This window comes from Sus scrofa, chromosome 2 (genome assembly GCF_000003025.6).
Source record: "Sus scrofa isolate TJ Tabasco breed Duroc chromosome 2, Sscrofa11.1, whole genome shotgun sequence".
Taxonomy (NCBI): Eukaryota; Metazoa; Chordata; class Mammalia; order Artiodactyla; family Suidae; genus Sus; species Sus scrofa.
The window spans coordinates 80,101,524-80,113,647 of NC_010444.4; the positions used below are offsets into that span (position 1 = coordinate 80,101,524).

The 12,124-nt window shown below is 52.8% G+C and overlaps 1 protein-coding gene across 3 annotated transcripts in view; it reads left to right on the top strand.

The window, feature by feature from the left end:
* The window catches only part of COL23A1 (collagen type XXIII alpha 1 chain), a 375,037-nt gene that overhangs the window by 335,264 nt on the left and 27,649 nt on the right, over nt 1-12,124 (top strand). For all 3 annotated transcript variants that reach the window (XM_021084363.1, XM_021084365.1, XM_021084364.1), the window contains 3 exons: nt 7,765-7,791; nt 8,439-8,465; nt 11,238-11,264. In XM_021084363.1, the coding sequence (XP_020940022.1) occupies nt 7,765-7,791; nt 8,439-8,465; nt 11,238-11,264 (81 nt within the window). The remainder of the gene's footprint in view (nt 1-7,764; nt 7,792-8,438; nt 8,466-11,237; nt 11,265-12,124) is intronic.

Here is a 12,124-nt window from a genome sequence, read left to right on the forward strand (position 1 = left end):
ACCAGGGAGGAGTGATTTAGAGCAGAACCCAGGCTTGTAAACAGCTGTGAGGCTTCGTGGAGGGCAGAAGGCGTTGAAAACCCTCTGGTGAATTCCACGGCTTTGATCAGGCAGGGAAGGGGGCCGGCAGGAACCGAGAGCCTCCGGGCACAGTACTGTGGCGTCTGACCCTTGGGATCACCCGTTCCTTGAAAGCTGAGGCTCAGAGAGGGGAATCCAGGCAAAGCCTGAGCCCCGCCTTCACTGCCAGGGCTGCCTGGTGTTGTTCTTTCCTGCCCCCCTCCGGTGGGAGATGCAGGGAGAGAAGCAGCTGGAGCAGCGGAGATGGTTGGGGAAGATGAGGGCTGCCTTGATGGGCTAAGACCCCCCTGGCACTGAGGCCAAGGCTCCACCCCATCTGGGGCTCTGCTCTTCCAGATGGCCCGGCTTCCTAGAGCAGCCCCATCCTGCTCAAAACCAGCTTGTCATCAGCTGGGAAACTCAGCCTTGACCTTGTCCTGCCTTGGTCCAGCCTGGTGCTGGACCCACCCCATGTTTGTCCTTGTCTCCCATCCACCCAGCCCCTGACCCTTCCCCAGGCTGTTTCTCCTGCTCCCTAAGGACCCAGAGCCAGACTTGGGTCTCCCTCCAGCCCAGGAAGACGCCTGGTTTATAGATGGTCCACACAGCCTGCTGCCGTATTTGCTTTGCCAAGATTCAACGGGACCCTGTGATGAGGGGGCCTGAGACCAGCAAGGCTGGAAATATTGCCCTCCTGGAGAACCATGAGCAGAAAGATGGCTCAGGCAAATCTCGCAGGAAAGAAGCCTATTTCACAGGGTGTAGCCCAGCTTTTCTCAAACTTACATGACTGTGGAATTCCCTTTCCCAGGCAAGCCTGTTAACCCCCTGCAGGATGGTGTTCCATGGACACCAGTTTGGGAAAGGCTATATGCAGGGAAACTGCAGGCAGGACCCATCTTGTAAGGTTCACAGCCCAGGGCCCAGCCTCCTCCAGGATAAGAGGGGCCAGTATCATGCCCCCCAAGCTGGGCAGGTCATCTGACTCCAAAGCCAGGCTGTTTTCCCCCTCTACCCCACCCCTCTGTCAGTCCCCTCCTCAGTGACTCCCAGTGACCACTGGTCACCCAGCAGCCTCTCCACAGGCCAACTGTTTCCCCAGATGGAGAAATCAAGGGTCTGGGCACAGCCTTCTCGCCTAGGTATCATCAGAGCTGAGCCCAGAGCCACCTCCACAGACCAAAGCCACGGCTATGAGTCAGTTCCATCCTCAAGACCAGGCCAGCACCCTCTACTCTCTCTCTCTCTCTCTTTTTTTTTTTTTTTTTTTGTCTTTTTGCCTTTTCTAGGGCCGCTTCTGTGGCATATGGATATTTCCAGGCTAGGGGTCTAATCGGAGCTGTTGCCACCGGCCTACGCCAGAGCCACAGCAACACGGGATCCGAGCCATGTCTGCAACCTACACCACAGCTCACAGCAATGCCAGATCCTTAACCCACTGAGCAACAAGGCCAGGAATCGAACCCTCAACCTCATGGTTCCTAGTCAGATTCGTTAACCACTGCGCCACGACGGGTACTCCCAGCCTCTGCTCTCTAAATATTTGCACATGGGCTTTCTGTGTTTGCCAAGAGAATCTTCTTGGCCTCAGATCCCATCACACACAGCTCCAACCTCGGGTCCCCAGGGAATTAGAAATGACTTTACTTTAGCCCCGCCGTGGACATTTCCAAGATTGCTGCAGCGTCCATGACCCACAAAGGGCAATCTCAGAGTTGGCAGCCACTCTCGGCAAGGGGCCGCTGAGATCTGGCCATCAGAACGCTTTCAGAGACAGCTGGTGGCACTGAGTTCCCCACCCTGGGGTCGAAGGCAAGGGAACATCCCCGGGCTCCCTTCTACAGCTGACATTTCCGCTTCACATCACCTGGAACTGGGCCCGGCAGAGGGTCAAAGTCAAAGGGTGTCCAGAGAGCCTTTCCCTGGGGAAGGTCTGCTCAGGGCAGAAAACAAGTGCACCAGGAATACAGAAAGGAAGGCAAAGCCTGTGAGCTTTCTTCCCTGAACGCTGTCTGTCACCCCCCATTCCCCTGTGCTGCAGGAGACGGAGCACTGAATGGAGAGTAGCGCCCATTTCAGCCCCTGGATAATCCACTGGCTCGGCTTCTTCATCCATAGGAGGGGGCATGGCACCTGCCTCCCAGGGAGGGCTGTGGCTGGGGCAGATGCCATGAAGGATGTGGAGTCAAGTCCAAAGTGAGCCCTGCTTGGAGTTCTCATCGTGGCTCAGTGGTTAACGAATCCGACTAAGAACCATGAGGCTGCAAGTTCGGTCCCTGGCCTTGCTCAGTGGGTTAAGGATCCGGCGTTGCCATGGCCTATGGTGTAGGTCGCAGATGCTGCTCAGATCCCACGTTGCTGTGGCTCTGGAGTAGGCCGGTGGCTACAGCTCCGATTAGACCCCTAGCCTGGGAACCTCCATATGCCATGAGAAATGGCCCTAGAAAAGAAAAAAAAAAAAGAGTCCTGCTTTGGGTCCTGGCCTTTATTAGGGGTGCCTTGAACTCATCATGCAGTCCATTTCCAAGGCCAGATCATGTCCCCAGCTGCTGCCCGCTGTATCCTCCCTCCTGGCATATGAAGAACAGAGTTGTGTTTAATTCTATGCTGCACCTTAGTCTTTTTTTTTTTTTCCTTGTAACGAAGCCTTCTAAAAACTCCTCTCTTGTTTCTGCTGTGGTACAATGGGATCAGTGGCATCTCTGAACACCTGGATGTAAGTTCGATCCCCAGCCTGGCACAGTGGGTTAAAGGATTCAACATTGTCACAGCTGCAGTGTAAGTCACAGCTGTGGCTCAGATCTAATCCCTGGCCTGGGGACTCCATATGCAGCAAAGTGTCTTAAAAAGAAAAAAAAACAAAAACAAAAGCTCTCTGAGTCACTTTCAAATATGCAGTACAGTATTGTTAACTGTAGTCACCATGCTTACATTAGAGCCCTAGGACTTATTTATCCTTTTTTCATTTGAATTTTTTATTATATTAAAGCATAGTTGGTTTACAATGTTGTGCCAATTTCTGCTATACAGCAAAGTAACCCAGTCATACATATATATATATATACACTCCCTTTCTTATATTATCTTCCATCATGTTCTATCTCAAGAGATTGGATATAGTTCCCTGTGCTGTACAGCAGGACCTCATTGCTTATCCATTCTAAATGTACTAGTCTGTATTTATCAATCCCAAACTCCCACTCCATCCCAGTCCCTCCCTCCTCTCCCTTGGCAACCACAAGTCTCTTCTCTATGTCTGTGAGATAGATAGATTCATCTGTTTCCTATGTTGCAGATAGGTTCATTTGTGCCATAGATAGATACATACGTACATATTTGTGCCATACACACACACACACACACACACACACACTACATCACACACACTACATATCTGTGTGTGTGTGTGTGTGTATATAGGCTTTTTAGGACTGCACCTGCAGGATATGGAAGTTTCCAGGCTATGATCGAATCAAAGCTGCAGCTGCCACCCTATGCCACAGCCACAGCAATGCCAGATCCTAGCTGCATCTGTGACCTACACTGCAGCTCACAGCAATGCCAGGTCCTTAACCCACTGAGTAGGGACAGGGATCAAACCTGCATCCTCATGGACACTGGTCAGGTTCATTATCACTGAGCCATGACGGGAACTCCATGCCATATTTTAGATTCCATATATAAGTGATATCATATGGTATTTGCCTTTCTCTTTGTTTCTTTCTTCACTTAGTATGAGAATCTCTAGTTGCTGCAAATGGCATTATTTCATTCTTTTTATGGTTGATTAATATTCCATTGTATGTATGTACCCCATCTTCTTAATCCATTCATCTGTCAATGAACATGTAGGTTGTTTCCATGTCTTGGCTATTTGTGAATAGTGATACTATGAATATGTGGGTAAATGTATCTTTTTGAAGTGTAGTTTTATCTAGATATATGCCTAGGAATTAGATTGCTGATCATATAGGACTTATTTATCTTATAACTGGAAGTTTGCACCTTTTGCTCCCTTCATCCATTTCACCCACATCCACCCCTACCTCCCCACCTCTGGCAACCTCTGCTCTGTTTTCTGTATCTATGAGATCAGTACTGTTTTGGATGCCACATGGAAATGAGATCCTACGGTATTTGTCTTTATCTGACCTCTTTACTTAGCATAATCACCTCAGGGTCCATCAATGTTGTTCCAAGTGGCAAGATTTCATTCTTTTTTATGGCTGAATAATACTCTGTTGAGAGAGAGTGTGTGTGTGTGTGTCTGTGTGTCTGTGTGTGTCTGTGTTTGCATCTGTGACATCTTCATTATCCATTCATCCATTGATGGACACTAAGGTTGTTTCTCTGTCTTGACTGTTTTAACTAATTCTTCAGTGAACATGGGAGTATAGATATCTTTTCCAATTTTTGTTTTCATTTTCTTTGGATAAATACCAGACAGTAGAATTGCTGGGTCGTAAGGTAGTTCTCGTTTTGGTTGAAGGACCTCCATACTGTTTTGCATAGTGGCTACACAATTCACATTCCCATCAACAAAACACAGGGGTTCCTTCTGCACCCCATCCTCACCCCCACTTGTTTCTTCTTGAAAAAGAAAGAACGGTGTTTAGTTCTTAGCTGTAGCTTAGTCTCCTTTTAATTGCCGTCTGCATTATGGCTTTCTTAACCCATGCAGATTGGAGAGGGGCAAAGTTTGTACTGTTTGGGCTCAGGTAAGCAGGATGCACGGGCACCTGTAGGGCCTGGGCACAGTCTGCAGTGGCAGCCATGTTGGACAAGGTGACTGGGGGCCTGTGGGCAGGGGAGGTCCAGCAGGTGATGGGACAGAGCAGGGAAGGTCTGAACAGAGGCGTGCAAGGGCAGATGGGAGCAGAAGAAGTGGCCAGAGACCAGGAGAGACCACTGCCTGGGCTTGAGGGCAGTGAAGACACAGAACTGAAGCACCTGCCATCTGGGCCCCAGCCCCTACCTCTCCTGGCTGCGTGGCCTTCCCCTCACTGGGGCTTAGTTTCTTCCTCTATAAGGCAGAGATGACAACACCTGCCTTACACAGGGCTCCAGTTGTGATTCAGGCAGAGTGTGGGGGCCACCAACAGCCCCCAGAGTATTGTGGCAACTGAGAAGGCCAGACCCAGGCGAGGGGTCTACCGTAGAGATGCCCAGGGGCCAGGGCCCACATTTAGCAGACTACTGAAGGGAAGGGCCCTTGGTCATATAGAGCCAAGGGTCAGGGCAGCCAGGAGCTGGCCCAGGAGACAGACCAGCTGGGGCAGCTCCCGGTGAGCTGCCGGTGATGGCGACCAGAGCTTTGCCTGACCAGGAGCCCCCAAGGCCTGGACCTCCAACCCTGGAATAGCCCCACTCCAACTCTCCTGGGACCACAGCTGTCCCCAGGCCATCACCCTGACATCCAGGCCCTTGGCCAACTGGGAAGTGCATGGCCAGAAGCCCTTAGGAGACCATTTTTTAGAATCACCCTGGTTTCCAGCCTGGAGCAAAGCCCCCGAGTGAAAGCACAAAAGAGCAGCTGCTGTCACGGCATCTGGGGAACCGGCAGATGGACCTAGAGGGCAAGCTCAGCAACTGTCAGGCTGTGTCTAGACCTACAGGCGAAGAGACCATCTCAGCCGGGGCCAGGAAAGGCTTCCCCGAGCTGGAGAGTGCCTCCGAGGATGAGTCACTCTCATTGGCTGGAGGTGGCAGGGAAGGGCATACCAGGCAGAGGGAACAGCCCAGGCAAAGGCATGAAGATGGGTAAGATGTCAGAGAGCTGGGAGAGACCAGAGGCTGGCCCTGGCCGCAAGCAACCTCGTCACTGGGCAGAGAGAGCAGCCAGAGTGGTGGAACCGCAGGGAGGAGGTGGGCTTGATGCTGAGGCTGAGCTGCCTCTCTGCTCACAGGCCCTCTGCCTGTTCCCTCCTCCTGCCTTTGCTGGGCTGTTCTCTCTTCCCACAGTGTCCTCCCCCACCCTCCACCCCACCCCCACACACACGTGTATCCAAATCCCCAGAGGTTACTTTTTCAAGGTAGCACTCCCTAATCTTTTCCAGCCCCTTCCAGAGCTGGACACACTCTCTCCCTGCAGAACCCCTTGTCTGTCCCTCCCTGTGACTTCCACGTTGTATGATACACATTTACACACACAGTCCGCTTCCTTGCGGCCCCTCCTTGGTTTGACCCCACACTCATCTACCAACACATGCTCCACGCCAGGCCTCATCTGAGCACGGGAGGCACAGGGATCGGTCGCTTTTCCTGGATCTACTGGAAGACTTGTGGAGCCCATACATGACCCATACCATCCAAATGTGCTGAGCGCAAAGACAGGTAGTCTGATTTTGGAAAATGGAGAAGCCTGGAGGGCTTCGTGGAAGAGGAGGTAACTGAGCTGAAGACAATATCCAAAGGCAAAAAGGGTGTGCCAGGCAGGTGGGCAGAGTGTGCAATGGCTCAGGAAAGTGGAGCTGCTGAGAACACTTGCTGGGGTCTAGCATGACGTGTACTTGGGGATGGGGGCAGTGGTGGGGAGCAGAGACCAGGTGGACCCAGCCCACGGCACCCCCTCTTTGGATATCTCCGCACCCCCACAGGGAGGTGGAGCTCAGTGAGGCTTTGTTAGGTGGGTGGACAGGTTGGAGAGGACCTAGTGAGGGGTCCTGTGCAGGGGTCACTGGCTGGCTGCAGACAGCACGGAGCCTCTGGGACCCCTGAGAGGCCACAGCTCTCTAAACCCAGCCTCTTGTTATTTGGCTTCGGTCAGCCTTGAATTTTGCCTGCAAAGGCCATAGCAGTGCAGGGAGCTGAAAGAGCTTTCGAGACTCTTCTAGTTATATCTTAGTCCATTCAGGCTTCTCTAAGAAACGATCATAGACTGTGTGGCCTATAAACCACAGAAATCTCTCCGTCACACACTTCTGGAGATTGGGTTCTGGTGAGGGCCCTTTCCCAGGCTGCAGTTGGCCGCCTTCTCACTGTGTCCTCACATGATGGAGAGAGGGCTGGAGAGCTCCCTGGGGTCCCTTTTGTAAGGGCACTAATTTCATTCTTGAGGGCCCCACCCTCATGACCTAATCAACCTCCCAAAGGCACCACCTCCACATGCCATCACAGTGGGGGGTAGATTTCAGCATATGAATTTGAAGGGGACGCATTTGGTCCCTAACAAATTACAGGTGATAGAAACGCAACGCAAACTGTCTTAAAGAAAAAAGTATATTCACTGACAAACAGAAGTGTGTAGGGGGAATTTCACCTTCAGTTTGCTTGCCTGCCTTTCTCTCTGTCTCTGGTTCTGCCTTCCTCTCTGTTGGCTCTTCCTCAAGCCACGTGGTGCCCCAGGATTAGCCCCATCAGGAGAAAAGAACCCTCTTTTTTCTAAAGCTCCGCCATTCATTCAAAGCCCCAGGCATGCCACTCATTCCTGGACCACCCACCCAGGCCGAGGGAATGTGGCCATGTGCCCAAACCCCATGGGGTGGATAGGGGTGGCTTTGGAGAAGAAATGAGCTCTGTTATCAGAGGAGGGGATTCTGGCAGCAAACAACACAGAGATGCTCCCAGTGTGAGCCCAGGTGAAATGTACCCAGACCGTGGGCTCAGGGCTGGCTTTGGTCCCTTGTCACTCAGGAGTGCCTCTGGGTTGCAAAACACAGAAGAAATGCCTTTCCCATGTGTGACCTCTGCTCTCTCTTTTTCCAGGGGCCACTGGGTCTGGATGGCAAGCCTGTAAGTGATACCAGGGCTGTTGTAGGTGGTCCTGGGATGGGGCTGCCCCTGGAGTTGAATGAATGAATGAATGAGCGAGTCCATTACTAGCTGAAGGGAACATGGATGACTGGGGATAGAGGCCAGTAATCAGGTCAGTCCCTGACCAAAGGTGTGAACTCGGAGCTGACCCACCCCAGGCCTCTGAGCCCCACATTCAGTGCCTTGGGGCCTGACCCTGGTACCTTGGCAAGTCTGAAAGAGACATATTTGCCTGCAGCCAGAGCGTGATGGCAGCCACTGTGGCCTGCAGGAAGCCACCTCCACACTCACACACCCTCCTCACCGGTACCTGCGCCCTCCAGGGCCGGGAGGGCTCTGTTCTCTAGGGGGTGTGGCCAGTTCACGCGGCCCTGTCCAGGGAGGATGCCCATGACTGCCCCGGTCCCCCCTCTCCCCCCCGTGAGGGCTGAGGTACAGAGCTTCCCTGGGGCCAGCACAGGCAGCCCGTGTAAAGGCTGACCCGCACATGTGTCTTTTCATTCGGCCGCCCACAGCTCTGCCCAGCCTCACGGGCCCTTCTACCCTCAAAGCCTCAGGGAAGCTGGAAGGGGGCCAGTCTAGTTCTCCTTGCTCACTCCTGTCTTTTCTCTGCCTTCTTTCTCCAGGGACTTCCAGGTCCCAAAGGGGAAAAGGTAAGTGATGCCAGAACCTATGCAGATGCGGGAGGCTGAGAAAGGAGACCAGAAACGTGCCTTCGAACCCCAGTTCCAGAGTGTGACCTTGAGCACATACATCCGCGCCTGGAGCCTCAGTTTTCTCATCTGTAAAGGGGAGCTAGGGGTGCCTGCCTCCTAAAATGGTTACAAGGCTTTACATTTGACAATTTAAAGTATGTGGAGGGTTGGGAGTTACCGTCATGGCTCAGCGGTAAACAAACCCAACTAGCATCCAGGAGGACGTGGGTTCGATCCCTGGCCTCACCCACTGGGTTAAGGATCCAGTGTTGCCATGAGCCTGTGGTGTAGGTTGCAGATGAAGCTCGGATCCCGCATTGCTGTGGCTGTGTGTAGGCCTGCAGCTATAGCTCCAATTCAACCCCTAGCCTGGGAACCTCCATATGCCGAGCGTGGCCCCAAAAGGACAGACAGACAGACACGAAGGAAGGAAGGAAGGAGGAAGGGAGGGAGGAAAGAAAGAAAGAGTGTGGAGGGTTGAATCTCAGTTCTTCTGGCACTGGAATGTAAAAAAACTCAAAGTACAGTTTACTCAGAATGATGGGGTTCCAAAATAATCAATCCTGAAAAGAGGAGGTGCCAGGAGAGCCCACGGGACTGGACAATGGCTGTCGATGACCTTTGTGAGAAGCCCTCCCCCGGAGGAAAACAGATGGCAGAGAGCTGGCCCTGGGATCTTTGCAGGCCTTTGTGACAAGGGCTTCCCTGGTGTTTGGCACTCAGTGTCACAGCCAGATCCCTGGACAGCTGAGAACCCCAAGTGCCTTGGAGAGGAGCAGGAGAGAGGGGAGAGAGGGACCAGAGCAGACCTGGGTATAGTGGCACCAACAGGCACTGGGTGCTTCTAAGGCAGGGCTGTACTGCACCACCCCATGGCCCCCAGGCAGATCAGGGCAGCCAGGGTTCCAGTCCACCATCAGGGCTGAGCAGGGCACAGGCCTCGAGTTTGCTTTCTGGCCCCACCCCCATCTGTGTGGCCTTTGGCAAGTTGCCTAGCTCTGGGCCTCAGGTTCTCCATCTGTAAATGAAAACCAGACTCAAATGGGGAAGACTGCACGTGGTAATGGTCTGAGCATGTCCATGGATGAGAAGGCACTCATGCAATTGGCAGGTGCAGTGATTGCCTTCCCGCTGATTCTGGCTGATGCCACCAAGTTGCGGAAATGCTTAAGGCAGGGGCTTTGAAACCTGAGAGAAATTGAGGTCTTGGTATCTGCTGCTACATAATATACTGCCTTATAACTTGGTGGCTTGGAACAGTGAATCAGTCATCATCCCTAATGATTCCGAGGTTCAGGGATCGGCTCTGCTGTGTCTGAGGGCTGGCAATAGATAACAGAGCACCTGGCTGCAAGCCCTGGATCTGCCAGCTGTGTGACCTTGTGCAAGTCATTTAGTCTCTCTGAGCCTCAGTTTCCTCATTGAAAATGGAGATAACATAGAGTATGTTTTTTGTTTTGGGTTTTTTTTTTTTTTTTTGTCTTTTTGTGTTTTTTTAGGGCCGCACTGGTGGCATGTGGAGGTTCCCAGGTGAGGGGTATAATCGGAGCTGTAGCCACCAGCCTACACCACAGCCACAGCAACGCTAGATCCAAGCCAGTCTGTGACCTACACCACAGTTCATGGCAACGCCAGATCCTTAACCCACTGAGCGAGGCCAGGGATCGAACCCACAACCTCATGGCTCCTAGTCGGATTCGTTTCTGCTGCGCCACAACAGGAACTCCTTTTGTTTTGGGGGGGGGGGTTTTTGTTTGTTTGTTTTTGTTTTTTGTCTTTTTTTTTTTTTTCTGCTATTTCTTGGGCCGCTCCTGTGGCATATGGAGGTTCCCAGGCTAGGGGTCTAATCGGAGCTGTAGCCACCGGCCTACACCAGAGCCACAGCAACGCTGGATCCGAGCCACGTCTGCAACCTACACCACAGCTCACGGCAACGCCAGATCGTTAACCCACTGAGCAAGGGCAGGGACCGAACCCGCAACCTCATGGTTCCTAGTCGGATTCATTAACCACTGCGCCACGACGGGAACTCCTTTTTTTTTTTTTTTGTTAGTGACATGAGACCATGTATGTGAAGCACGGAACAGAGTCATGTGAAGAAGCAGTAAAAGCAGTGGTGATGTTTTTCCCAGGTGGCGCAGCAGGTTAAGAATCGGACTGCAGCAGCTCAGGTCACTGAGGAGATGTGGGTTCTACCCCTAGCCCCCCCACGCAGTGGATTAAAGGATCTGATGTCATAGCTACGGCATAGATCACAGCTGTGGCTCAGATTCAGTCCCTGGTGGTATAGTTCCCATGTGGCTCAGCGGGTTAAGGATCCAGTGCCATCACTGTAGTGGCTCAGGTCATTGCTGTGGCCTGAGTTTCACCCATGGCCCAGGAACTTCTATATGCTGTGGCTATGGCCATAAAATTTAAAAAAAAAAAAAAAAAAAAGTAGGAGTTCCCGTCGTGGCTCAGCAGTTAACAAATCTGACTAGCATCCATGAGGACTCAGGTTTTATCCCTGGCCTTGCTCCAGTGGATTGAGGATCCGGAGTTGCCATGAACTGTGATGTAGGTCTCAGACATGGCTTGGATCCTGCATTGCTGTGGCTGTGGCATAGGCCAGCAGCTGTAGCTCTGATTCAGCCCCTAACCTGGGAACCTCCATATGCCATGGGTGCAGCCTTAAAAAGCAAAAAATAAATAAAGTAGTGGTGACATGTGGCTCTGTTTTTTTGTTCCTAGGGTGCACCAGGAGACTTCGGCCCCCGGGTAAGAACTGAGAAAGACCCTCCCCCCACCCCACATGGTGTGTTTTATATCATGGTAAGGCATATCTAGCCTTCCCTCTGGGTCCCTATGCTTGTCACGGAAAGGTGAGTAAGCCCTCTCTCCTCCCTGCCTGTGGTCTCTCTTGCTGCCTGTTTTCACTGAAACAGCCCCTGGGTGGAAGCCCCAGGCGGCTCGATTTGGCCAAGGCTGCCATTCCCTGCACAGATGGGGAATCTCAGCAGACATCTGGCTCACCCTTATCCCTGCGGATGGGCAGGCAGTGGGGCTGGCACTGGGCCTGGACTGGAGAGTGACCTTCCTGAGGGCAGCTGGCACCCAGGAAAGCAGGAAGGCTGTGGAAGGAATCAGTCACCCTGAGCCCAGAGTTCAGCTCTGCCACTCACTCAGCGGGTGAGCTGGAGTGTGTCACTTTCCCCTGTGAGACTCAGTTTCTCCAACTATAAAGGAGAGGAAGCAGCCCTCACGCCAAGCTGCTGAGGCGTGATCTATGGCAGTCATGAAAGTGGGCACACAGCACCCTGGGCGGGAACAGTAGATCAAGGTCTCTGCCCAGCCCACCTCTATCCCTCCACGCCCCCCAGGCCCAGGGACCCAGAAGTGCCTGGTGCTGACCCAGGGGTCTCCTCACTGGAGACTAAGCCCAGTGGAGACCCCCAGTGGGGTGGGTCTTGGCAGTTGATGCGGCTGTTGTTGGGGAGCTCAACTGAGGACACCTACGTGTGGATCTCTGGATCTGCTTCTTCCAGCTGGGTGTGGGCATCTCTAAAGGGGCGCCCCAAGAGCAGCACCCCGAGAGACATGAGGCCCATTAAGAGCTACCTCCAGGAGTTCCCACAGTG